At 51.3% G+C, this 23,745-nt stretch overlaps 1 protein-coding gene across 2 annotated transcripts in view; it reads left to right on the top strand.

Annotated features, from left to right (window-relative positions):
* The window catches only part of GRIK3 (glutamate ionotropic receptor kainate type subunit 3), a 230,286-nt gene extending 210,297 nt beyond the window's left edge, over positions 1-19,989 (top strand). The window contains exons 12-16 of one of the 2 annotated variants that reach the window (XM_032246980.1): positions 137-255; positions 2,809-3,026; positions 14,126-14,348; positions 14,868-15,118; positions 17,742-19,989. In XM_032246980.1, coding sequence (XP_032102871.1) covers positions 137-255; positions 2,809-3,026; positions 14,126-14,348; positions 14,868-15,118; positions 17,742-17,936 — 1,006 coding nt within the window. In that variant the 3' untranslated portion in view covers positions 17,937-19,989. Of the gene's footprint in view, positions 1-136; positions 256-2,808; positions 3,027-14,125; positions 14,349-14,867; positions 17,326-17,741 lie in introns of those variants that run through there. The other variant, XM_032246979.1, reaches the window with a different exon arrangement.
* Positions 19,990-23,745: the final 3,756 nt, after the last annotated feature.

Below are 23,745 nucleotides of genomic sequence, written 5' to 3'. Positions count from 1 at the left end.
TGGCCGGCCTCCCAGCAGAACCATGAGAATATTGATGCTGAGGCTGCTGCCACAGCCATGTTTGCTAAACCACTACCTGCTGGGGCGTGGATGCCCCTTGCTTCCCAGGCTGACTGTCCCTCTCCTACTATGGCAGGTTCAGCCCTTATGAATGGTATGATGCTCACCCCTGCAACCCTGGCTCCGAGGTGGTGGAAAATAACTTCACTCTGCTGAACAGCTTCTGGTTTGGAATGGGATCACTGATGCAGCAAGGTATGCATCCTCTCCCAGGGCCTCCCTGTCCAGGGTCTCCTTTCCCCAAGGGGTCTTCAGCCTCTTTGGTATCAGCAGAACTAGCCCACACCTCCAGGGGCAGCCTCAGACCGTGATGACCCAGCAGAATGTTGGAGACACCGAGATACCCAGACCCTTGGCCCAGACCCCCAACCTCCACCTCCACTCTGGCCGGAGCTGACTCAGGGTCTGAAGCTAAGAAACCCACCCAGCTCACGGCATGTGGGAAACATTCCCCCGCCTCCTGCTCCAGCTGAGGTGAACGTAGAGCACCCTGCTGGCTGCGGCTGACCCCACCCATGGCCTCATCACCACACAATCCGGCTGTGCAAATTGGGCTTGTGGATGGAAGGAAACCAGAGGCAGGGAGGCTGGATGGGAGGCCGCTGCAGAAATGGGGTGATGAGACCTGAGCCAGGTGGTGGCCCTGGGAGTGGAGGGCAGAAATGGACTAAGAGAGCTTCAGGATACGCTGTGGATGGGACTCCATGCCTGCTTGGCTGTGAGGCGCCTGGGAGTAGGAAGGATCATGGCTGGGTTGAGGACTTCAGCCTGAGTGCATCAAAGATGAGGTACACAAAAGGATGCAATTTCCCAACTGTCACCGAACAAAGAAGATGGACAAAAAAGCAAGGTGAGGCTCCTTGGTGACAATTGGGATGCAATTCTCTTACATACTCTGGACGGAAGGCCAATATGATTTGGAAATATCTGCAGCTACTCAAATGTCTCAGAAAGCAGAGCACCTGTTCCAACTGCTGGGAGTGAAATGCAGAGATGGCAAGGAGCAGGAGAGCAGGTACAGGGAGAGGGACCACCAGCCAGGAGAGACCCCCGAGGAGGACACCACGCCTCAGTCCTGCTGGCCACAAGCCATGTGCTGATTGCCTCTGCCAGTGGAGTCCCATGTCCAGAGCCGCTTACCTTAGGGAGTGCAGACAAGTCTCTGCCTTTTAGAGTCTCACTGAGGGACCTACCTAGGGGGCAGGCAGAAAGGGGCTTCAAGGGACAGAGAAAACATCCTTGTCCCTCAGTCATCTGCGTGTAACCTACACAAACCCTGGTCCTCAGTAGACCTCCATCAGCAAATGCCCAATGAATGAGTGAATGGTGTTATCCCAATGTGTCCTGGGCACTCACTACATGCCAGGCTCTGTGCTGGGCACTTGAATGAAGGAGGAGAGGAAAAAAGCAAATCTTTCCCACGTGCAAGAAACCTCTCCACCATGGCAGAGGCCAGGGCTGGGACTTGGGCAGAGGTCTGGCGGGCCTGGCAGAACTCACCAATCAAGCAACCGAAGTAAGCTACTCTCCCTCTGCGAGCAGCTCAAAACCTGGTTTGGAGCAACCTGGGGAGGCTGGGAGTGGCCGATTGAGGAGGGGACATGGAGCCTCAGTGATCTCCAGCAGCTAGGAAGTGACAGGCAGCTTCCAAGGGAAGTGTCTCAGTGTGTCCTTGCTATTAATGAGTGTCTTGGAGCCTCACCTTGCTTTTTTGTCCATCATCTTTGTTTGGTGACAGTTGGGGAAGACCTGGAAACCCCTCAATGCAGTAATAACTTCTCTTCTTCCACCTCCTGCTGCTATTCAAAGCACTGGCCCCTCATGTATTCTCCGTGTGGTTTTCATTAGGAGGGAGAAAAATACTTATGTATTTGAAAAACTCTCCCTTGAGTGACTTCTTTGAGAAAAAAATAATCATCCATATCAAAGCAGATGCCTTTCAGATTGCAGGTCCAAATATTCTGGAAAGTTCAGGAGTCACTTGCAATTTAAATCTCTTGAAAACCGCCTAGTTAATTACTTCAGTTAGAAGGTGTCATCTCAATTGCGCTCCATACATAAGGTTGGGGAAGAAAAGTGATATATTTCAGCAAACAGCTTCAAAAAGTGTTGGTTTTTTTTCCCTCCTGCAAAGCACCACATAGCAATCGTGTATTTGTATACCATTTGTATTTCCAAAGCAATTTCTTCTCAAATTATATCATTGCAGCACCCACAGTATTTATGTGAGGCTGGGACAGAGGAAGGACAATTCTTCATGTTTGGCAGAGTCCCAGAGAAGGGAAGTATCAGGCATAAGACCACACAGAGAGTTGGGAGCAGGATTCACTCAAGAATCCAGGGGTCCTGACTCCCAGGTGTTCTTAAGCTGGGACTGCATAAGTGGTCCACGGTTAGGCATCTGAGGTTTTGATGAGCCTGTGAAATGTGAATGCGTGTGTTGTTCTAGAAGAGTGATTCTTAAATTTCAGCCTGCATCAGAATCATTTGGAGAGCTTACTCAAAACATATTGCTGGGTCCCACCTTCAGAAATTCAGTGAGTGCTGGGGTGGGACTCAAGAATGTGCATTTCTATCAAGTTTCCAGGTGATGATGTTGCTGCTGGTCAGGGACAACACCTTTGAGAACCACGGGTCTTGGGAAAGGGGCTTAGCTTTCACTAGAATATCAGAGGAATCCCTGACCCAAGGGGCTTGAGCAGCTGGCCTGGATGCTGTACGGCACTGCCTATCTACTCTCTTCGCCAGGGTCTGAGCTGATGCCCAAAGCCCTGTCCACACGCATCATTGGTGGCATCTGGTGGTTCTTCACGCTCATCATCATCTCCTCCTACACGGCCAACCTGGCTGCCTTCCTGACTGTGGAGCGCATGGAATCACCCATTGACTCTGCTGATGACCTGGCCAAGCAAACCAAAATCGAGTATGGGGCTGTCAAGGATGGGGCCACCATGACCTTCTTCAAGGTGAGGCCCTCTCCCTCCTATTGCAGCACCATGAGCTAATCCTCTCCGGACCCTTTACTGAGCAGAAGAGGAAAGGGAGTCTCTGTCCTTCCCTAATCGCACGTGGCCAATGGGTCAGAAGCCCCCAGGGCTTGTTAGGACTAGTTGACTTTGGGGAGCTTCAGTGATGTGGGTCAAATGGGTTGGCCTCAGAACAAATCCTAGAAGTTTCTGTGCCCGAGATGAGCAATGTGAATGTGTTATGATTCCTTAAGTCATCAAAGGGAGACGGGTGGAGAGAGGAGCCTGGAGAGGCGGGAAGGAGGGGAAGAGTGGCCCAGACACACAGGCCTGGGGCCAGGGGCCTCCCTGCCCTTGGCTTCAGGGCTCAGTGCCATCCATCTCGAGGAAGCCAGCCTGAGGTTGGGGAAACAGCAGCAGGGCCAAATCTTGAGAGGAAGGGAGGAGGCTTAGAACATGAACAAGTGTTTACAGACATTACTGAGCATGTTACACTCTAGGAATGCTGGTGTCAGCAGATAAAGTCCCTGTCACCTGCCCAAGCGACTGCTCTAATGGGTGTCTGGCCATGATTTCATTGCTCCTCCTGCTTTGTGAAGTGTTGGCTCAGTGCCCTAATGTTTCCCGCCTTCTACTGGAGTAGCTGAGGGCTTAGGAGACTCTGGCTGGCCCCGAGAACCAGAAGCTGCAAAGGTCCTCCCAGAAATTAAAGTCACCATATCACTAGCTACTGCCACTGAGATGTCACAGTGGGCCATGCACTGTGCTAAATGCTGAGCCTCATTTAACCTTCGTGACAAACCCTGAGAGGCTGGTACTCAAATTATTTCCACTTTGCACATGTAGAAACTGAGTCCCAGAGCAGCAAAGTGGTTTGTCCAGGGACTCCCAGCTGGAGGAGCCAGGTGGGACCCAGGCCTGCCTTCTTGAAACCCCTTTTCGAGGCCATTGGTTCTTAGACGTGCGTGTGGATTCAGATCACCTGGAGGACTTGTGATAACACAGCTTGCAGGCCCCACACTCTGAGTTTCCGATTCTAGATCATCTAGACCATCTAGGTCTAGATGGAGCTGAGAATGTACATTTCTGAAAGGTTCCAGAGTGATGCTGCTGCTGCTGGCCCAGGCTCCATGCTTGGAGAATCACTGCTCTAATTATTTCTCTGAAATGATTAGGATTTGGGAACTCTGTGGCTGCAGGCCCACTTATTTATATGTTTTTCTATTATTCAACTGCTCTCAATCAACCTGGAATGGAAGCCTGGGGTTTTTTCCTTTCCTCTGGGCTCCGATTCCCCATTGCCCACCCCTAGGCTAAGCCTCTGAGTGGTAGGTGGAGCCTTCAGTGGGGCCTCAGTGAAGAGAGAAGGAAGGGGTTGGGTAGGAAAGACTTCCACCTACTGGGCACTGCAGCCCCCCAGCACTCTCTCCTCTCCCTGCTGCCCAGACCCCACCATGTCATTGAAAGCAGCTTTATAGTGAAGAGACAGTGAGTGAGGAAAGGAGCAACATCCAACCCTCTTGGATGTTGCTAAGACAGATGTTGGTTGACTTGCCTAAGAGGTCACTACTGTGGATTTAAAGTGAGGGGAAGATAACAGCGTTATCATGGGACTCCGTGTTTCTGTCTGTGAGTGAGTAGGTGAGGATGTGTATACATGCATGGCTTCACATGTGCATGTAGCAGTATAGGATATGTGGGAATGTGTGTGTATGTGTGCACACGTGTGGCTGTGCACAACTTTGCCTGTGTGGGGACATATGTGGATTTCTGCTGGGACATGTGTCTGCATCTATGTATATGTGTGCTTGAACATATGTGTGATGCATCTCTGTGATCTGGACACCTGCTTATGCATGTGTACAAGTATATACCAGAGGGTCTACATGTGTATGTGTGCAGAGAAAATACATGTGTCTGTCTGCTTGAATATCCTCATGGGTGTGCCTAGATACGTGGAGGGCAGATGGACCTGTGTGTGTAATGGCCAGTGCTGGCATGTGTGTTTGTATGTGTGTATACTAGCCTCTGTGTGTGTATGCTTGTGTAATGGCCTATGCATACATGAATCTGTGTGTGTGTGTGTGTGTGTGTGTGTGTGTGTGTGTGTATAATGGCCCATGCATGCATATGTGTCTGTGTGTGTGGCAGGGCTGTGTTTGTGTATAATGGCCCATGCATGCATATGTGTCTGTGTGTGTGGCAGGCTGTGTTTGTGTATAATGGCCCATGCATGCATATGTATCTGTGTGTGTGGCGGGCTGTGTTTGTATATAATGGCCCATGCATGCATATGTGTGTGTGTGTGTGTGGCGGGGCTGTGTTTGTGTATAATGGCCCATGCATGCATATGTGTTTCTGTGTGTGGCGGGGCTGTGTTTGTGTATAATAGTCCATGCATGCATATGTATACGTCTGTGTTTGTGTGTATAATGTACTGTGTATGTATGTGTGTCTACATGTGTGTGTATGTGTGTGCACACAAGTCTGCCTGCTCGTGCCATCCCCAGGCTATGGCCCAGCCCTTTGACTGTGCCAGAGCACCTCTCATGCATAACACATGAGCCCATCTCTAAGCAGGGTTCCCGATCAAAGGGAAACAGCATAAATAAGCCTGCTGCAGGCTCATTGCCGCTGATTGGATGTCCTTGCCTCCCTCCATGCTAAGACGCTCAGATTGGCTTCCAAGAGCCGAGTCCCAGCTCCCCACCGAGCTCCTGCCCCCAGCATCAAGCAGCACCTCCCACACCCTCCTGTGCCCTCACCCACCTTCTCTGCACATGGCACAGCAAGGAGGGCAGAGGAGAGACACAAATGCTGTCACCTAGCTGGGATGCCAGGGCTCATGGGCTCATGCTCACAGAGGTCTGTGGGTCAGAAACAACAGCTGCACACCCCCTGCATCACCAACTCCACTTTCTTGCTCTCCCGATGGTCAATTAATTCCTCTTTATGCCTGGCCACATTGTCTCCTGCCTTAATTCTAGTGAAGCTCTCCTTGGCCCAGGCTCCCTGTCATCAGCAGCAGTAATGGGACTGTTACTTCCGGGAGAGGAGCCTAAATGTAGATACAATAACCACCCCCCTCATCAGATGAACTAGAAGCACTACATCCACCCTAAAGGTCCCTGGACGAACCGATCCCCTGCCTTCCCAACCCCTGCCCTCTGTAGTTGGACTTCCTAGTTAGACCTTCCCCCCAGCCAGGCGATAGCCTCATGATTAGCACAGAATGTTTGCAGGTTAGAGCTGGAAGGAGACCTGAGATTAACCTAGAGAAACAGGCCCTGCCCATCATCACACAGCAGATCACTGGTGGAGCCAAGTACAGGGTCAGACATTCTGTCTTCACACCCAGTGCCTCTCCCACATTCACTCCAGGGTCTTCTCCTGGAGAGGTGGTCCTCCCCTGCCTATGAGGGTATATGGCAAGGCTGCACCACTGTTGAACAGGAGGCAGGTCCAGGAGGAGCTATCAGATATCTAGGAGACATTGGCAGAGTCAACAATAACAGTAACGCTTAATGAACATTTATTTTGTACCAGGCACCATTCCAAGCACTTTACCTGTATTCACTTATAACATCCTCCGTAACATCCAAGCCTCCTGAAAGCCTTGGATGACATCATGTGTCGTCTCCATTTGACACATGATAAAAGGAAGGCCCAGAGAGGCTAACTGACTTGCCTAATGTCCCACAGCTAGAGAAATGCAGAGCTGGGATTTGCACCCAAGCAGCGCGGCTCTAGTGCCTATGCTCTTGGTAGCTGCGTTCATATGGCTTCTCTAAGGGCCCAGCCACAGTTCTCAGGAGGCAGCTGGGGAAAAGTGAAGCCACAGTCAGTTGACCACATACCCAGCCCTGCACAGTCCTGGCAAGTCATATTTGCTCTAATAATACATGTTGAGTGGATGCCGTTGTTGAATGAAAGGATGGGATTTAAAGATGGCGGCCGCCAAGTGGCACAAATCCGGGAGACGAGGTCAAGGACAGGAACCGAGCGGGTAGCCTGTCTCAAAGGCCCGAAGTACAGGACAGATGAACTTGATTTCTGTGGTTAGTATGGTCCTGGTTAGGCTGCGCACTGTCTTAAAGAACACCCTGACTGAGAGTAGAATTCACAAGGGAGGGAACCTGTTTCTGTCCAAAGACGGCAACAGCAGGAAGCGGGACGCCGGGCTCTCTGGGGGCCCTCGATCCGTCGCCCCCACCCTGCAGCCCCATCATTCCAAAGGAAATTTCATTTGAAGAGTTGTCAGGGAGCAGCAGACATCACAAACAGTGTCTCCTGTGTTGTCCTCCCTCCACCTTGGAAGATAAAAATTAATTAGGAGATGAAAAAGGAGGCCTTTGAAAGCACTGTTTGGCTGTAAAAATATGTAGGCAAAATGTAAAGGAGAACGTTGGGAAAGAGTGTTCTTTGCAGGGAGGGCCGCACAGCTTTGAAGAAAGAGGACGTCGGAAGACAGCTTCTCCAAGCACTTAGACCTTTCTCAGTGCTGGGGGTGGGGGAGCATATACCAGGTGAGAGGGAAAGCGGCTTAGGAAAGGCGTGGGAGTGGGGCGGAGGGGTGAGAATGCCAGGTTCCCTGGGTCCCTGTGCATTGTCGGGCCCTCCCCCTTGCATCTGACCTAGGCATGCTCTCAGAGGTCATCGGCCCACCGGCTGCCACCAGGTATATGACAGACCCTTCCCTGAGCTGGAGGGTCTAGGAAGATGCCCCCAATCTCAGCTTCCAACTCCTCCTGACCTATCTATCTGCTGGCCTCTCTCACATACAGCCTTAGCCCTGCCTTCACGCAGAAGCAGGTAGGGGGATCAAAATGTAACTCCCAGGCAGAATTCAGTGTGGTTTTGCCTGTTGGCATCAAGTTATATCAATTTTAAGTCAGACAGACTAGGATTTGAGTCTGGGGTGATGCCTCTGCTGGTGACCCTTAGGCAAGTCACTTCATGTCTCTGGGCTTCCATTTGGTGGAAGTATTCCATTTGGATACTTATTTTCACCATGCAGCAATTAGCAAGAGGGTTCGGGAGCTCCTGTTTGTACAGTGGTTAGCCCGGAACCCGGCGTACAGGAGCACTTAGGTCTAAGGCTTTCTCTGCCACACAGCCCTCCAGTGGGCTAAACAGAAGCCAGGGAAGCAGGCTGAACCCTTTCCTCTTGTCCCAAAATTCCCTCCTGGGGTAGATCACTTAACCGGAGCACACTGGAGGTGACCAGCTAATGGGCACCCACCTTATGGAGTTATTGAGATGATTAAATGGGAGAATTCATGTATTCAGCTCACAGCATTACCTGGCACAAAGTAGGCATGCAGCGAAGGCTAACTTTTTATTGTTTATTGTTGCAAACTGGTGACACACAGGTCTGTCTGTGCAGCCTATATACATGATTTGGAGGGACCACACATCGCTTATTTATATATGTATTTAAAAATAAAAAAAAACATCAGTTGCAGCAGTTCTCAGGAGCTGAGAGGCAATGTTTATCTCCAGTTTACAGACTACCACCCAGGCTTCGTTAGTTATTTCAATACCTGCCTGGCCCCTGTCAGCATTTGAGTTTCTGCCTCTTTAAGTGCCATAGCAACTCAGCACTATAGAGAAATCCCCAGTTTCGAGGTGAGAAAACTGGGCCTTCTGGAGAATTAAGAAGCCTTAAAGGGAAAGAGTAACTCGGGCCAGCACGCCACCCTGTATTGGTTGTTCCAGATGATTCCATTAATTGATTTGGGTGACTAGCCCTGAAGCAATCCTTATTAAGGTCCCCACCAGGGCTGGTACAGGCAAGATGACACAGGAGCTGTAGGTATGTGGAACTTCGTTCCCTGGGGTGGGGACAATAGCTCAGGCCAGTGATGGGAACTCAGGCCTGTGATGGGAACTTCCAGAGATGGGAGAGAGGGATCTGAGAGTCCGTGAGTCTACTTATGCATGTATATATAGACTTATATACATTCTCTTATACAGAAATGTTAAATTCTCAAGATTAAGCGGCACCTTAGGAGCAGGCTCTGTGTTAAAGACTTCACACACCTTTTCTTGCTGAATGTTCACAATAACCCTAAGAAGCAGATAGTCTTACAACACCTGTTTCACAGATATGGAAAGTGAGGCTCAGAGAGGTGACGTTGCTTGCCTGTGGTCACAGAAGGAGCTGGCATTTGAGCCCAGGCTGGTGTGACACCACCAGAGTTCAGTGGAGCTGACCCCTCTCACTACCTCCACCCCAGCCTGCAGCCCCCCTCAAGCAAGCCTCAGGCATGTCCAGCCATCAGGGGATGCTGCTGGGATGGGGTGAGCTAGTCTGTTCTTATCAGGGAGCCTGTAACAGCGGGCAGAGGTAGTGGACTCAAAGAGGACTTTGTCCCCACAGAAAATGACCCAAAAGAAATGAGTAACTGCTCAAGTCCATTATCCAGTGAGGCCAAAGACTCCACACCCAGAGATAAGAAAGCCAATCAATATAGAGAAAGGTCTCCTTTTCAGTATGGAAAATACCCAAGGTCTTGTATGTAGTCCCATTGCTACTGCCTCTCTCCACACATTCCCTGAAATTCAGCTCCCTTTGGAATTGCAATATATATATATATAGACTTATATACATTCTCTTGTACAGAAATGTTAAATTCTCAAGATTAAGTATCTTCAGTCAGGGAAAATCAATTTGCTGCTTTGAGGAGGCTGGAATTGAAAGTCGTGAGCCTGAAATTTACTTTCTTGCCAATTTTGCTGATAAAAAAAGCATCTCTGTTCTGGCACACCGCCCTGTATTGGTTGTTCCAGATGATTCCATTAATTGATTTCGGTGACTAGCCCTCAAACAATCCCTATTAAGGCTCCCACCAGGGCTGGGACAGGCAAGATGACACAGGAGCTTGGTATGTGGGACTTCGTTCCCTGGGTTGGGGACAATAGCTCAGGCCAGTGATGGGAACTCAGGCCAGAGATGGGAGAGAAGGATCTCAGAGTCTATGAAGGGCCCTGGTTTTATCTATCCCTGCTTAGACGTGCCAGAAGGAAACTTTTCAGGGTTGTGTCCCAGAATCACTGAACTACTCAAGGACAAAAGGACAGAACTTAGGGAAAGCAGAGACCATAAGCAGATGGAGTTGAGAATGGGGGCCCCAAGACAGAAGACAAGGACAGTGGGGGACGATTCTAGGAAAGCAGATTTCAGACCCATCTCCCTACAGGTGATGGAGGTAATAAATTAGATGGTACTGGAGCCAGGAGGCTCAAGAGCCAGGAACCTCTTAAAATCAACGTCACAGCCAGTTTCATGCCTTGTTTTCACCTCCCATCTTCATCTATGGTGTTGTGTTACAGAAAAAGCATATGGTTTGGTGTCAGGCGGGCCTGTGTATAGGAGGAATAAAGTGTTGGAGTATGGGGAGGATATAAGGAGGAGTTTAGAGAAAGAGAAGTTCTTATCCCATTCTCGGACAGAAGGAGTGGGCGGGGCTTCCTGAGTGATTCATTGTCAAGTTACTTTTCTCAGGACTTGTAATTTTTTGGATGGATGACTGGCAGAGTAGGTGACATGAAAGAGTGAGTGGGTAAGATGGGTGAGGAGGAGAAAGGGATGGACGGTTGGGGGATGGATAGGTAGGTAAGAGGACAGATGGATGGGTGGATAGATAGATGGTTGGATAGATGGATAAGTGGATGGATAGATAAGTAACAGGTAGATACTCAGACTAGTTGAATGAACTAGTGTGTAGATGGTGTGTGGGTGATAGCATGATCAGATAATGTTAGTGGATGGGTGGGTGAGTGGTTGGATGGATGGATGGATGGATGGATGGATGGATGGATGGATGGTTGGTTGGATGAATGGATGGATGGATGGATGGATGGATGGATGGACGGATGGATGGATGGGTGGGTGGATGAATGGCTGGATGAATGGATGGATGGATGGATGGATGGATGGATGGATGAATGGGTGGATGAATGGATGGATAGATGGATGGATGGATGGATGGATGGATGGATGGATGGATGGGTGGATGGATGAATGGGTGTATGAATGGATGGGTGAATGGATGGATGGATGAATGGATAGGTGGATGGATGGATGGATGGATGGATGAATGGGTGTATGAATGGATGGGTGAATGGATGGATGGATGGATGAATGGATGGGTGAAAGGATGGGTGGATGGATGGGTGGATGGATGGAAAGATAGGTTAAATGGACAGATGCATTAGGAGGTCTGATTGCTTCATCTGTCTTTGGTTCCCACCTCTAGTAGAAGAAGGAGAATTGGGAAAGCAGAAGAGACAAGGATGGAAAGGAGCTGAAGAGCTGCAATCACTACAGGGAGAAAAGTATTTAGGTTCCAATAACCAGGATGGTAGAGTATCGGGAACATGTATATCTGGCAAAGCAGGGATGACTGGACTAGGATAATTTGATTAGAGGAATAGCTGGAATTGATGATTATCTGAAAAAACAACTATATTGAGAACAGAAGTCGCTTATGTGAGTATGTGGTTAAGAGGTATATAAGTTATCTATTGCTGCATACCAAATTACCTGAAATTTCATGTCTTAAAACAACATTTGCTTTCTCACAGCTTGTGGGTCAGGAATCCAGGCAGTTTTGCTGCGTCCTCTGGCTCAGGGTCCCTCGTGGGGCTGCAGACAAGGTGTTGGCTACTGCTGCAGTAATTGCAAGGCATGTTTTCCAAGCTCACTGCATGCTTGTTGGCAGAACTTGGCTCCCCCCAGGTGATTGAACTAAGGGCTTCCATTTTTCACTGATAGCTGGCCAGAGGCTGCCCTCTGTTTCTTGCCCTGGGAACCTCTCCATAGGGCAACTCATAACATGGCAGCCAGCTTCCATCAGAGTGAGATGAGCCAGACAGAGTACCAGTCACAGTCTCTTGAACCTAATTTTGGACATGACATCCCATCACTTTTGTGGGGAGTTAAAAGTGAGTCACATTCAAGAAGAGGGGGCTACACAAAGATGTGAATGCCAGAGATGGGGATCACTAGGAGTCATCTAGAAGCTTTCTACAACAGGAGAATCTAGGGAGGTGGCATAGCAGAGTGAGAATGGAACAGAGAAAGTAAAAGAAGTTGGAAGTGGGAGAATCTGCTGATCAGAAATTTTCTAGAAAATAAATATCTGGGGAGGTGGAAAAACTGAACATCAGGAAGATTTATAAGGGCAAGATTATTGAGTGGGGCACAGCCTGGGTCACAGGAAGCACTGAGGTGGAAGAATAGCTGGGGAGGTGGGAGAACAGAGAGCACAAAAGGCTTGGAGGCAGGGATTGCAGAGGTAAGGGAGTCCTGCGGAGCTGGAGTAGCTGGAGAGTAGCAATGGCTGAAAGAAGGGCAGGCTGAGGACCAGGAGGGGCTGGGAGAGGCCAGTGAGAGCTGCAGGCATCTGGGCCCTTTCATGCCTTTGGCTTTGGGGAAGGTAAATTTGTGGGTAAGGGAGTGGCTGCTTATCTGTGAAGGTGCCCCCAGCCCTGTGCCCAAAGGAGGCGTCACTGGCACTCGGTTTCTTCCCCATCCTCCTGCCCATGCCCCAGCCCTGCGCCAGCGTGTTCAAGTGCACCCATGCCATCAGGCACACTGGAGCTGGGCCTGGTGCCAGTCAGACAGGCTGACATCACAGACAGGCACAGCTAGACTTGGAACCAGCTGGGCTCAGTGGGGCCTACAGAGCCACCTGTTCCCCTGAGATCAGCCAGGGCAAGGCGGATCCCTGCTGGGAGCAGGCAGTTGGCAAAGCACTAAGTTCTCAAGAAATCTCATGAATGCCGTCCGCCCTGATCTGCACAGTCTCCCAGGCAGCAAGGGACACTCAGCCATTGCCCTCCTCCCTCCTGGCCCCAGCGACCTCTCTGTGTCTCCCCAGAGCAGGCATAGCTTCCCACCCACTGAACCCAGTCTTAGGGATTCTGGTTCTGTCCATGCAACCGTGTCCAGCCCAGGACTCTACAGCCCTGGGCTCTGGTGCAGCTGAAGGGGGCTTGCAGACCACCCCCTCCGACTCCCCTTACTTTTCTCCCCGTCCGCAATTCTCACCCTGCTCCTTCCTCACAGTAATGAAGTGGAACATGTTTCAGGCAAAATCTTCCCCTGAAATAGGACATAAAAGAGGCCTCCTTTGGATGAAGTGAAAGGGGAGACCTGGGACCCACTCATCTTTGCCCTGATGGGCAGCGGTCTCTCCCCCTCCACCTTCACAGTGGTTTCTGTGAGTGGGCCGCTGAGGGGTTAGGGGCATGGACTCTGGAGCCAGATGGCCTGAGTCTGAAGCCTGGCTTTTCTACTTCGTGCCTGGGTAAACTTAGGCAAGTGACTTAGCTGTGCCTCGATCTTTTTATCTGTCAAGTGGGGCTCATGATGGTACCTGCCTCCTGTGATCGCTGTGAAGAATCAATGAGTTAATGCAGGTAAAGCTCTTAGAACAAAGCCTGAACATGCTAACTTTTCATAAACTTTAGAGAAAGAAAATACATGTATAAAAAGTCAGACAGGCACAGCTAGACTTGGAACCAGCTGGGCTCAGTGGGGCCTGCAGAGCCTCCTGTTCCCCTGGGATCAGCCAGGGCAGGGGAGGCCAAGGCAGGCGGATCATCTGAGGTCAGAAGTTCGAGATCAGCCTGGCCAACATGGTGAAAACCTGTCTCTACTAAAAAAAAATGAAAATAAAAAATTATCCAGGTGTGGTAGCACACGCCTATAGTCCCAGCTACTCGGGAGACTGAGACAGGAAAATCTCTTGAATCCAGGAGGTGGAGGTTGCAGTGAGCCGAGATTGTGCCGCTGCACTCCGGCCTGGGTGACAAAGCGGACTGTGCCTCAAAAAACTCATGCCATGGCCAGGGTTTCCAGGAAGCAGGCCTGAGTCTGCATTTCCGCTTTATCACTGGCCAGCTGTGTGTTTGGGGGCCTTTGCTCCCAGGGCCTCAGTTTCTACCTGTGAGCACTGTGTAGCACTCCCTTTCTCTGAAGATCGTAGACAGAGTTTGAGGCCCCACCGTGTGTTAAGCAGGGTATGTGGTGCTTGGTCCCTGATGCGCCCAGTAACGGTGTGTGCATCACCTCTTCCCTCGCGGCCCAGAAATCCAAGATCTCCACCTTCGAGAAGATGTGGGCGTTCATGAGCAGCAAGCCCTCGGCGCTGGTGAAGAACAACGAGGAGGGCATCCAGAGGGCCCTGACGGCAGACTACGCGCTGCTCATGGAGTCCACGACCATCGAGTACGTCACGCAGAGGAACTGCAACCTCACCCAGATCGGGGGCCTCATCGACTCCAAGGGCTACGGCATTGGCACGCCCATGGGTGAGCAAGGAGCTGTGGGCGGGAGGGGCAGGGCTGTGGGCACAGGGTGGGCTCCACCCCCAGGTCCACTCACGCTCCCTCTTGCAGCTCATTCCATGGGGCTGATTAAGGGGACATTTTCTTAGTCCAGAAGCAGAGGGACGGAGCCGCATGCCTTGTGAGGGTGGCCCTGGTCTGAGCAATGAGAGCTGGGACAGACGCAAGGTTCGGGGGCAGTTCCCAGAGTCTATTCCTGCCTTCCCTCTCCCACTCCTGCTGATGCAGCTAAGGGGCACTGGGCCTTCGGGAAGCCCATAGGGACTGATTCACAACGGGCTCGACCACTTGTCAAAACGGGACATTTCCACCCACCCAGATACCATGTGTTCATTTAAACGGGAGACCCACAGGGATAGGGCCCCTGCTTTTATGAGCTGATCCAGAGGGCTGGTGATGGTGGCCTGAACAAGGTGTTGACAGAGCCAAACACAGCATGGGCTACTCGCCACTGACGGCCAGAGGTCCCTTGTCCCTGCCCAGGCTCCCCATACCGGGACAAGATCACCATCGCCATCCTGCAGCTTCAGGAGGAGGACAAGCTGCACATCATGAAGGAGAAATGGTGGCGGGGCAGCGGGTGTCCTGAGGAGGAAAACAAAGAGGCCAGCGCCCTGGGGGTCCAGAAGATCGGGGGTATCTTCATCGTCCTGGCCGCCGGGCTGGTCCTCTCTGTGTTGGTGGCTGTGGGCGAGTTTGTGTACAAGCTCCGCAAAACAGCAGAGAGAGAGCAGGTAAGCCTCAGAGCGTGGGGTCTACACAGGACAGGGAAGGAGGTTTGTGCCGATTTCACCCCTCTATGTGCCAGGCACGCAGTGGTGTCTCATCTCAGCCTCCTAACAGCCCACCCTGCATCCAGTCTGTCAGCAAGCCCCACCCTCTACCTCCGTCCTGACCTAACATGTTTTTCCATCACTAGGATGCCCCCCCCAGGCCAAGCCCCATCACATCCTGCTGGATTATGCCACAGCCTTCAAACTGACCTTCCAGCCTCCAAGCTTCCCCAACACCATCCACAATTCACACAGCAGCCAGCGCCTTGTTTAAAACTTAATTCAAACCATATCATTTTCCTGCATAAAACCCTCCAGGGTAATTGTGGAAGGCGGGCGTTGGTTGCATAGGGGTTCATTATACGGCTCTCTCTATCTACCTTTGCATATATTTGGAAATTTCCATAATCAAAAGTTTGAAAAAGAAAAGTTAACAGGGTTGGCCCAATCATATAGACGGTAGAACGAGGCTCAAACCTTCTGATTAATTCAAACCTGGTTGGACAGTAGTTCTGGATCCCAGTCGCAAATTAGAATCACAGGGAGAAAGTTTTCAAGTGCTAATGCCCTGGCCTCACTCCCAGGGGCTGTTTTCATTGGTCTGTGGTGGAACCGGCATCGTGCTTTTAGGAAAGCCTGCAGGGTGATTTAAATGTGTGTCTGAGTTGAGGGTTGCTGGGCTGGGGGAAGCACAAATCACGGAGAAGTTCAAGGAGATTGCAGTTAAATCATATATAGAGGGGCGCGTTATAAACAAGCAACTTACATATCCATAAAAGACGAAATGGAATCCTCTATAATCAGCAAGCCCTCGTCAACAAAGAGGAGGGGGAAAGGTAATACTGGATGTTGGAATTTGCAAGGGTGTAAGGGAAGGGACACTGTCCAGCATTGCTGAGGGGAGCCTGTGCAGTTGCTTTTCTGGAATGCAACTTCACGGCGTGTTCCGAGTCTTCCACAGTATCCATCCATTTGGCCAGTCAATTTCCACTCTTAGAAATGAACCCTGTGTAAGTGGTCAAAGATGGGTGCAGTTTTATTTACAGGGAAATTTGCTAAAGTGTAAATTATAACAATAAAAGATGGGAGGGAGGGGTAAACACCTAAATCTCTAACCAACAGAGAATGGTTCTCTGTTGATACAAAATTATGATACATCAAAAAAGAACAACAACCAGATTCTCTGGAAATTCCCATTGCAGTTAAAAGGAGCTCCTGCTTCCACCAAAAAGCCTGAAGTCTCCATCTACTCACTTCTCTGTCCACCTTCTTCTCTCCCTCTCCTCCCCTACTCTGCTCCACACACACTGGCCTCCTCTTCAGTCCTGAACACACCAAGCACATTCCTGCCTCAGGCCCTTTGCACGTGCTGCTCCTAGAATGCTCCTTCCCTAGAGCGTGTGTTCTTGACATCTCCTGGTCATTCTTATTTCAGCTCCAATGTTACTTCCTCAAGTAGCCTTCCTTACCAACTGCTCCCGTTCCCACCCGTTCTCTGTCCCATTTCACTGCTGGATTCTCTTCCTAATGGCTATTACTGTCTGAAATTATTTATTTGTTCACATGTTTATTATCTGTTCCATCCCATCATTAGCTCCCTGAGTGGGCTGTGACCTTATCGGTCTTCTTCACTGCTCTGTGCCTAACACCTGGAACAGTGCCTGGCACATAGTAGGGTCACATTAAGTATTTGAGGAATGAAGAGGAGGAGGTGAGGAGGGATGGCGTTCTGTATGTAGTAGGTGAGGAAAGGGAAGCCTGGAGGGATCACAGCTGGTAGGAGGCAGAGCCAGAATTGAAAGCCTAGTCCCCAACGCCTGCATACAAGTGGTCCTGGTGCTAGTGCCCTGGTCTCACTGGGTAAGTTGAGGTATCAGCAGCCCCCACTGCCTCCCGTGCAAGCTGCAGGACAACCTCTGAAAGCCACCATCATCAGATACCTGCGGGAAATGCTGCACTCCTGCTGTCCCTCTTGGCTGGGTGCAGGGACCCAGGCCAGAAGGAGGTCACTGCCACCCACCAGCCCTACAGAGACCTGCCTCCCAGTTTCCCACCTTGAGAAACACGTGCTGGACTTCCCTAAGTGGGAAGATGCTGATTCTTTCCCTTAGTTGGAAGCCCTTCCGGGAGAAAGTTTGTCCATATATTCGTCAAACGTGTCTTGAGTCCTGACCCTGAGCCAAAGCTAGTGTTTTGGTCAGAGCTCAGGGGGTGGGCTCATGGGGATGAAACTGGCTGGTTCCTTTCTCCAAGTCTAGTGAAGAAAATGGCCCGGGTAAACCAGAGCTCCTCAGACCTTAATGCATATGCCAATCAGAGCCTCATTTCCTCAGCTATAAATGAGGTTAATTTGATGATGCCTGCCACAGCTACCTTAGTCTCCAAACAAGAATGTCAGGTGTTGTAGACTGCTGCACAAACTGATCATCCTGCAGGTGGCAGAGGGGTGGGTGGGTTGAAGGTGTGAGAAAGACAGGTAGCCTTAGCATAGACTCTGGGAAAAAGGGAAGGAGCTGGCTGGGATTGCAGGACCGGGCATCACTCTGTGCCCCTTTTCTGACCCCTCTTCTCCACCCTCTTTCAGCGTTCCTTCTGCAGCACTGTGGCCGATGAGATCCGTTTCTCCCTCACCTGCCAGCGTCGAGTCAAGCACAAGCCGCAGCCTCCCATGATGGTCAAGACTGACGCCGTCATCAACATGCACACATTCAATGACCGCCGGCTTCCCGGCAAGGACAGCATGGCTTGCAGCACATCCTTAGCCCCTGTGTTCCCCTAGGCACAGCTGGGGTGGGGACCACAGGCCTGGGGGCTGGGCAGAAGAAAGCAAAGGAGATTAGAAGGAACATCCCCTATCCCCACACTGGGCTTGGGGACCAGAGCTGCCACCTGCCCTTACCTGCCAGGAAGCCAGCAGGCTCTCAGGCCAGCTGCTTGGGCTTCATCCTCCTCAGTTCTTCTGTGGGTTTCTAAAGCTGCCAGCCGAGATAGCCAAGGCCAAAGGAAGCACATGCCTCTCTCAGGCCAAACTCACCCGCCCCTCAACTCTCCTCCAGAGTCAGAAGCTTCTGCCATGGCCCTACAGAGGCCACAGAAAATGGAAGACAGCTCTTATATTGCCATTCCTTCCCCAAGAGCCCAGGCCTCTTAGAACTTGACCATGAGTCCAGAGACACAAGCCTTCGGCGCCTTACGGATGGCTTCTAGCATGGCTGCCAATGGGAGCTCATGGTGGGGGATCCCCTTCCCATATGCCCGGGCAGAAGGAAGACCTCATCCCTTTTGGGCTGTTCACGTGGTCATGATCTTCTGGACTTGGTCCCACCCCTGGCAGCCCCTGTTTTGACAGCATTGAAGACAGAGCCACACAAGGGAAAGAGGAGTTTGGGGTATGGCAGAGAAGAGAACGCACAAATAGAGGCCGCCATTTTGGATTCTTATGGACCATGACCCAGTGGCTCCCACTCCTCTGGGAGGTCTCTAGGAATATAAGTAGGGGAGTGGTCACTAAAATTCTTCCCCGCTTTCTGGCCAGAAGAGAGAGCCCCCCCAATCTCTCACAAAGGATGCTCAAAGACTCAGCCGATTTTTGAAGCCCAGCAGAGGAAAAGCAGATTCCACAGAAGCCCCACCAGCTCTTGAGCCAATGGCTCTCACTTTGCTGGTTGGCAAGCTGTTGTCTAAACCCTGTTTGCATTTGGAAACCCAGGTTCTTTGCCATCTTCTCATCAACAACTACCCATTCCTGGCTGGTTGACCTTGGCCTCCCTCTGGCCTCTCAAAAGGAGAAGAGTTGATTGAAGTGAAAGTCAGGTTGCCCCTCCTCAAAAAAGGAGTCAGTATTCTACCACACAGGCTAACTCTGGGCTAGGTGGGGGAAACCAGAAGGGACCAAAAGAACTTCTGGTCTCCTGGACTTACCAAACCTAGAGGTGTTCCCCAGAAAAAGAAAGTTTCCAGGGACATAATATCCTAGCTTGCAGAGGCGCCAAGGGTGAGGAAAAAGAGGCCGTCTCCTGGAGAATTAACCAAAGACCCCACACAGAGACACGAGGCCATCCTGGCCCATTGTCTGTTGTCCAGAGTAGCTGCGACCTTGTGGGGCTTGGGGGAGACAGCAAAGAAGTAGCAGCAGGTGGGGTACCAGCCAGGGGGTAGACCAGATGATCTGTGAGTTCCAGCTTGCTGTAATGAATGCTCTCGAGGTCTGTGACTTTAAGAGTCTTGGAAAGAATTAGACGGAAGGGTTAGGAAAAAAAGTGTCCTTAAAGAGAACACGACGGGCCAGCAGGTTCGCCACGGCCAAGGATGGAGGGCAGTCTTTGAACAGGGGAGGGAGGTTCTGGAGATTCTGGATGAGAACTGGGGAACAGCAGCCACTCCCCTCCCACCTCTGTCCTGTGTGGTTGGGAAGCCTGGTTAGGAGAGCTGCATTTGGATCTCAAGGCTTTTTTTATCCGGGTGAAGGTTAATCTCTAGCAAAGCAGGAGACTACAGTGGGTTCATGTGATAAACACTGTCCTTCCTCCAGACTGTGAGCTGCAGGACCAAACCAGCGGGTTCCCAGAATCTCAGCAGCTCTGACTGGCTGTGTACATTGGACGAGGGAGAGGAAGGCTAGACAGACACCATAGCCCCATGCATGCAATGTTAGGAAAAGCCATGCTGTCATAAGCTTGAGGGTGCAGAGGGCGTGTGCATGTGTGTCTGTGTCTTTGTGTTTGTATGTGTGAGCTTCGGGGGCTGGGGCGCAGGACAGATATGGACATATAACACAGTCCAGGGCATGCAATAATAGGTGAATCCTTGGTGATCTGATGTGTGCATACGCGTGTATGTGACTGAATTGTGTATGTGTATGTGTATGTATATGTGTATGTGTATGTGTATGTGTATGTGTATGTGAGTGAATTGGGGACAGGGGAGACAAATCTGGGTGAGCAGCAGGGCCCCATATATGTAAAAACAGGAGAAGCCATGTCATAATGGGGCCCTGGTGAGTATGCGAATGTAAGCACGCATGCACACGTGTGCATGCTGGTGTGTGTGTGTGCACTTGTACACTGAATGGCATAGGATGGGGGACAGGATCCTACCTGCAGCTAGCCAAATGTGTGTAAAAGGAGAAGCCATGTCACCAAGGGGTCCATGTGTGAGTGCATGTGGACTTGTATGTGCAGGCATGTGTGCACAGTGGGGAGCAGAGGGAAGGCCAGGACCAGAGGGTTGTGTGACATGGATCAATGCATGCTGTAGACAAGAAGCCATGTGGGGTTGAAGTTTCCAAGTGCGTGTGTGGGACACAGTCGTATGTTCTAGGTCACAGTAGAAGCAGAGACGGACAATCAGGAAGGCCAGGCACCAGGGTCTGTTTGCACTTATGTCATGGGAGAGATTGTTTGTCACAGAGATTCACCGAGGTTGCATGGGCATCCCTGCCAGGAGACAGGCTAAGTGGGGGCATGACCCTTCAGGGGCTCATGCTGCTGGTGCCTTTGCTGTAGACGTCATGTCCCGTTTGAAGGGAAACTTTTTTTTTTTGTAATTCCCAGGTAACAGGATTCTAACGAAGGTATTTGCCAGTTTGCTCTCAGCAAACACAATCGTGAGCCGCCGTCTGACTTTGTCCAGTACTCATAGCATGTACCTCATTCACGCTGTTGTCTCACACATGTGTTGTGCGCGTGATGCCACATGAGCATGTTATGTCCTTCTGAGACTATGCATATATGTGGATTATGACAGGAGGAAGAAGAAGTGAGAATTTTTATAAAACGGCAAAGAATAGTGGACAAATAGAGGCCATATTCAATTAGAGAAACCCCTGCAAAAGGGACTGACTGGTCTTCAGGCTCCTGTGTGGAACAGGAGGGCACGCTGCCTCACCTCCTCTCCCATGCAAGCCTTGCATCCTCCCGATGTTCAGGTGTTGTCAGTGTGGCTGATGTTCGGCTTCTGGCTGACATCCTGTGTTTGTCCTAGTGTTCAAAGTGCAGTGGGGACCACTGCCGCCCAAGTATGAGCTCTGTTTCTCCTGGGGACTGAGAGTGCTGCTACATCTGTGAGGTGGGACGGAGTGGGGAGGTGTTTCCAGTGAAGCAGATCATGTGTTTTCTAAGTTTAGGTCTGTCCTGCCGGTGGGCATGGAGCTGAGCTGGGGTAGGCGCATGCGTGTGTGTGTATTTGTGTGTATGCACGTGTAGTGCGTATGCACACATGCAGGCACTGAGGGGTAATGGGAAGCATGAAACTGGTTTGGATGGAGCAGAAGATGGAACCTGCCTGAGCAGATGCTGAACTGTCCCTGCCTGGTGCCACATGCCAGCCCTGAACAGAAGAATGCCCCCCCATCCCCAAATGCCAGTGCCTCCTCTCCACCTGCACCAGCTGGCCAAGTTGAGGGGCAGTGGTGAGAAGACACGGACCCCCACCACCCCTGCTCTGGGGCTTAAGGACAGTGAGTCCTCCCAATCATTCTCCCCTTGTCCTGCTGCTGGTTTCTCTGCTCTAGACAGAAGAAAATCCTGAAATCGTTGTCAATGTTCAAGTGGCCCCATGCTGCAAGAGTCTCTCAAGAGGGGAGATGCCCCCTTGGCCAATGTGCTGGACTTTGAGTGTCTGAGGGGTGGGAGGGCCACCCCCTCCTCACAGCCAAGACTACCTAAGCTGGAAGCACAATCTGGCTCCACCCCGAACCCCTGCTATGCCCCAGGCCCTGGAAGATGGGATCCTGGCCCAGGCCGGGGAAAAGGGCCAAATGGGTTAGAAGTTGCTCCCTCTCCACCAGGCATGTGCTTACCAAGAACAATCAAAAGCTTCCTTTCTGCCTGCTTTTCCAGGGGGTACTGGGTAGGGGGGTGGGTGACAGCTCCTGCTTCGTCACTCAGCATGATGTTGGTCCCTCCCTGAGCCATTCCCAGCTACATGCTCAAACATCTGAAAGTAGGCTGGCCTCTGTGGCTCACATATGAAATGGTCCTGTGCGGACACCCAGCTGCAAAGGGGTTAGAGGTTTGGACAAGTAGCTGCATGGACTTAACGTCTGGGATGGGCCCAGCCCCATGGACAGACACAAGAAATGGGCCCAACTCTGTGGGCAGTTCTCTGGATTAGTCAAATCTGGAAGTTGCAGGTCAGGTGAACACATCTGGAAAGGGCCTGGTTGCTCGCTGCCATGGAAGGGCCATGCCCTCTGTCCCCGTGGCAGTTTAAATCAGGCCCTCCCTTCCGTCTTGGATTTGCCCTGGAGTTAAAATTTCAGAGCTGAGGTCACAAAACTTTGAGATAGAAGGTTAATGTTCTGTACAATATATATATGAATGTAAAAATATATATATATATACTGTATATATATATATATATATGCACAGTGTATATATGACCTGTAGCCCATGTGTATACAACCCTTCCCCGCACGTCTGCACACGGAGTGTACATAACCCAGCCAGCATGGGTGGGGACCAGGTGAGAGATGGGGGCTGCAGCAGCAAAGTCCAGGACAGAGGTCACAGAGAGCCCCTCGGGGTGGGGAAGGCCCTCCACACATCAGAGCTCCAGACCCTGAAGAAGAGGGCAGAGCTACGTGGTGCTGCCAGGTGGGTCCTGCACAGCCAAGACCTCCTGTGGGAGGGGCAGGAGTGGCCAAGGGACCTCATCTCCATCCGAGCCTGTCTGAGGCAGGACAGCTGTGTGTGTCTTGGAAGCAATGTCATGCTAGCACTGGGCCCCTGTGCCAATATTACCTTCTAGTTCTGGGGCAATTCATTGGGAGCAGAAGGGCTGGGAAAGGGGTGGAGGGCACTTCCCAGCCCTGTTCTCACACCTGCCTGCAGATGCCAGGTAGGTTTCAGGCTCCACCTAGAATACTCTAGAAGGTGGGGTTATTCTAGGTAGCAAAAGCCTCTGCCTCTGATGCTCACCCACATGCAGAAGTGGTTACAACTTGTACACAGCACAGCTCACAGCTAGGGAAAGCACTTGTTAAAGAGAAAGCCTCCCAGGGCATTGCCAGCACACCAATACAGTGTTCCCAGGCCCCTTATTGATCCTGTCCTCCTGCCTTCTAGAACAGTGGCCCTCAAATCACCTCCCAGATTGTCTCCATTTTATGGATCGAAACTCTGAAGTTTCCAGACATGAAGAAGCAGCCATAGCCTCAGTGAAATGCCAGCCAAGGGTTTGCCTCGCCTCAGACAACCTCCCCAACCCCATCTGATCCAGAGGCCAGCAGTCAGGGAGCAACCTCAGAGCCAGAGAGGTGAAAGACGAGAGGCAAGAAGGTAGCTCCTATCCTAGCATGGCCCAGGCTCATCTGTCTGCCCTTCTCTCCCCTGCAGGGAGGTTGGCAGAACGCCCCCTCCGCAGGAGGCTGCAGACCTCTGTCCCTGGCTCACCCAGATGGGTCTGTTCTCCACAGTTCCAGTCCTTTAGCCCCTTTCGCGGGTCTGAGCATCTCTGAAGCGTGCAGGGGAAGAGATCTGGAGTGGGCTTCTGTGCAGTCAGCAGCCTGCCCCAGCTTCAGCCTCTGGCTTCAGACTGGTCTGCACTGAACTCTGGGTCTGCCTCTGGGGCCCTAACCAAGCACGCCT

This window comes from Sapajus apella, unplaced genomic scaffold, assembly GCF_009761245.1.
Source record: "Sapajus apella isolate SASKATOON/1434 unplaced genomic scaffold, GSC_monkey_1.0 scaffold62, whole genome shotgun sequence".
In the NCBI taxonomy this organism is placed as follows: domain Eukaryota; kingdom Metazoa; phylum Chordata; class Mammalia; order Primates; family Cebidae; genus Sapajus; species Sapajus apella.
The sequence above is the reverse complement of the archived record's forward strand: the minus strand, read 5'-3'. Positions and strand labels throughout refer to the sequence as shown.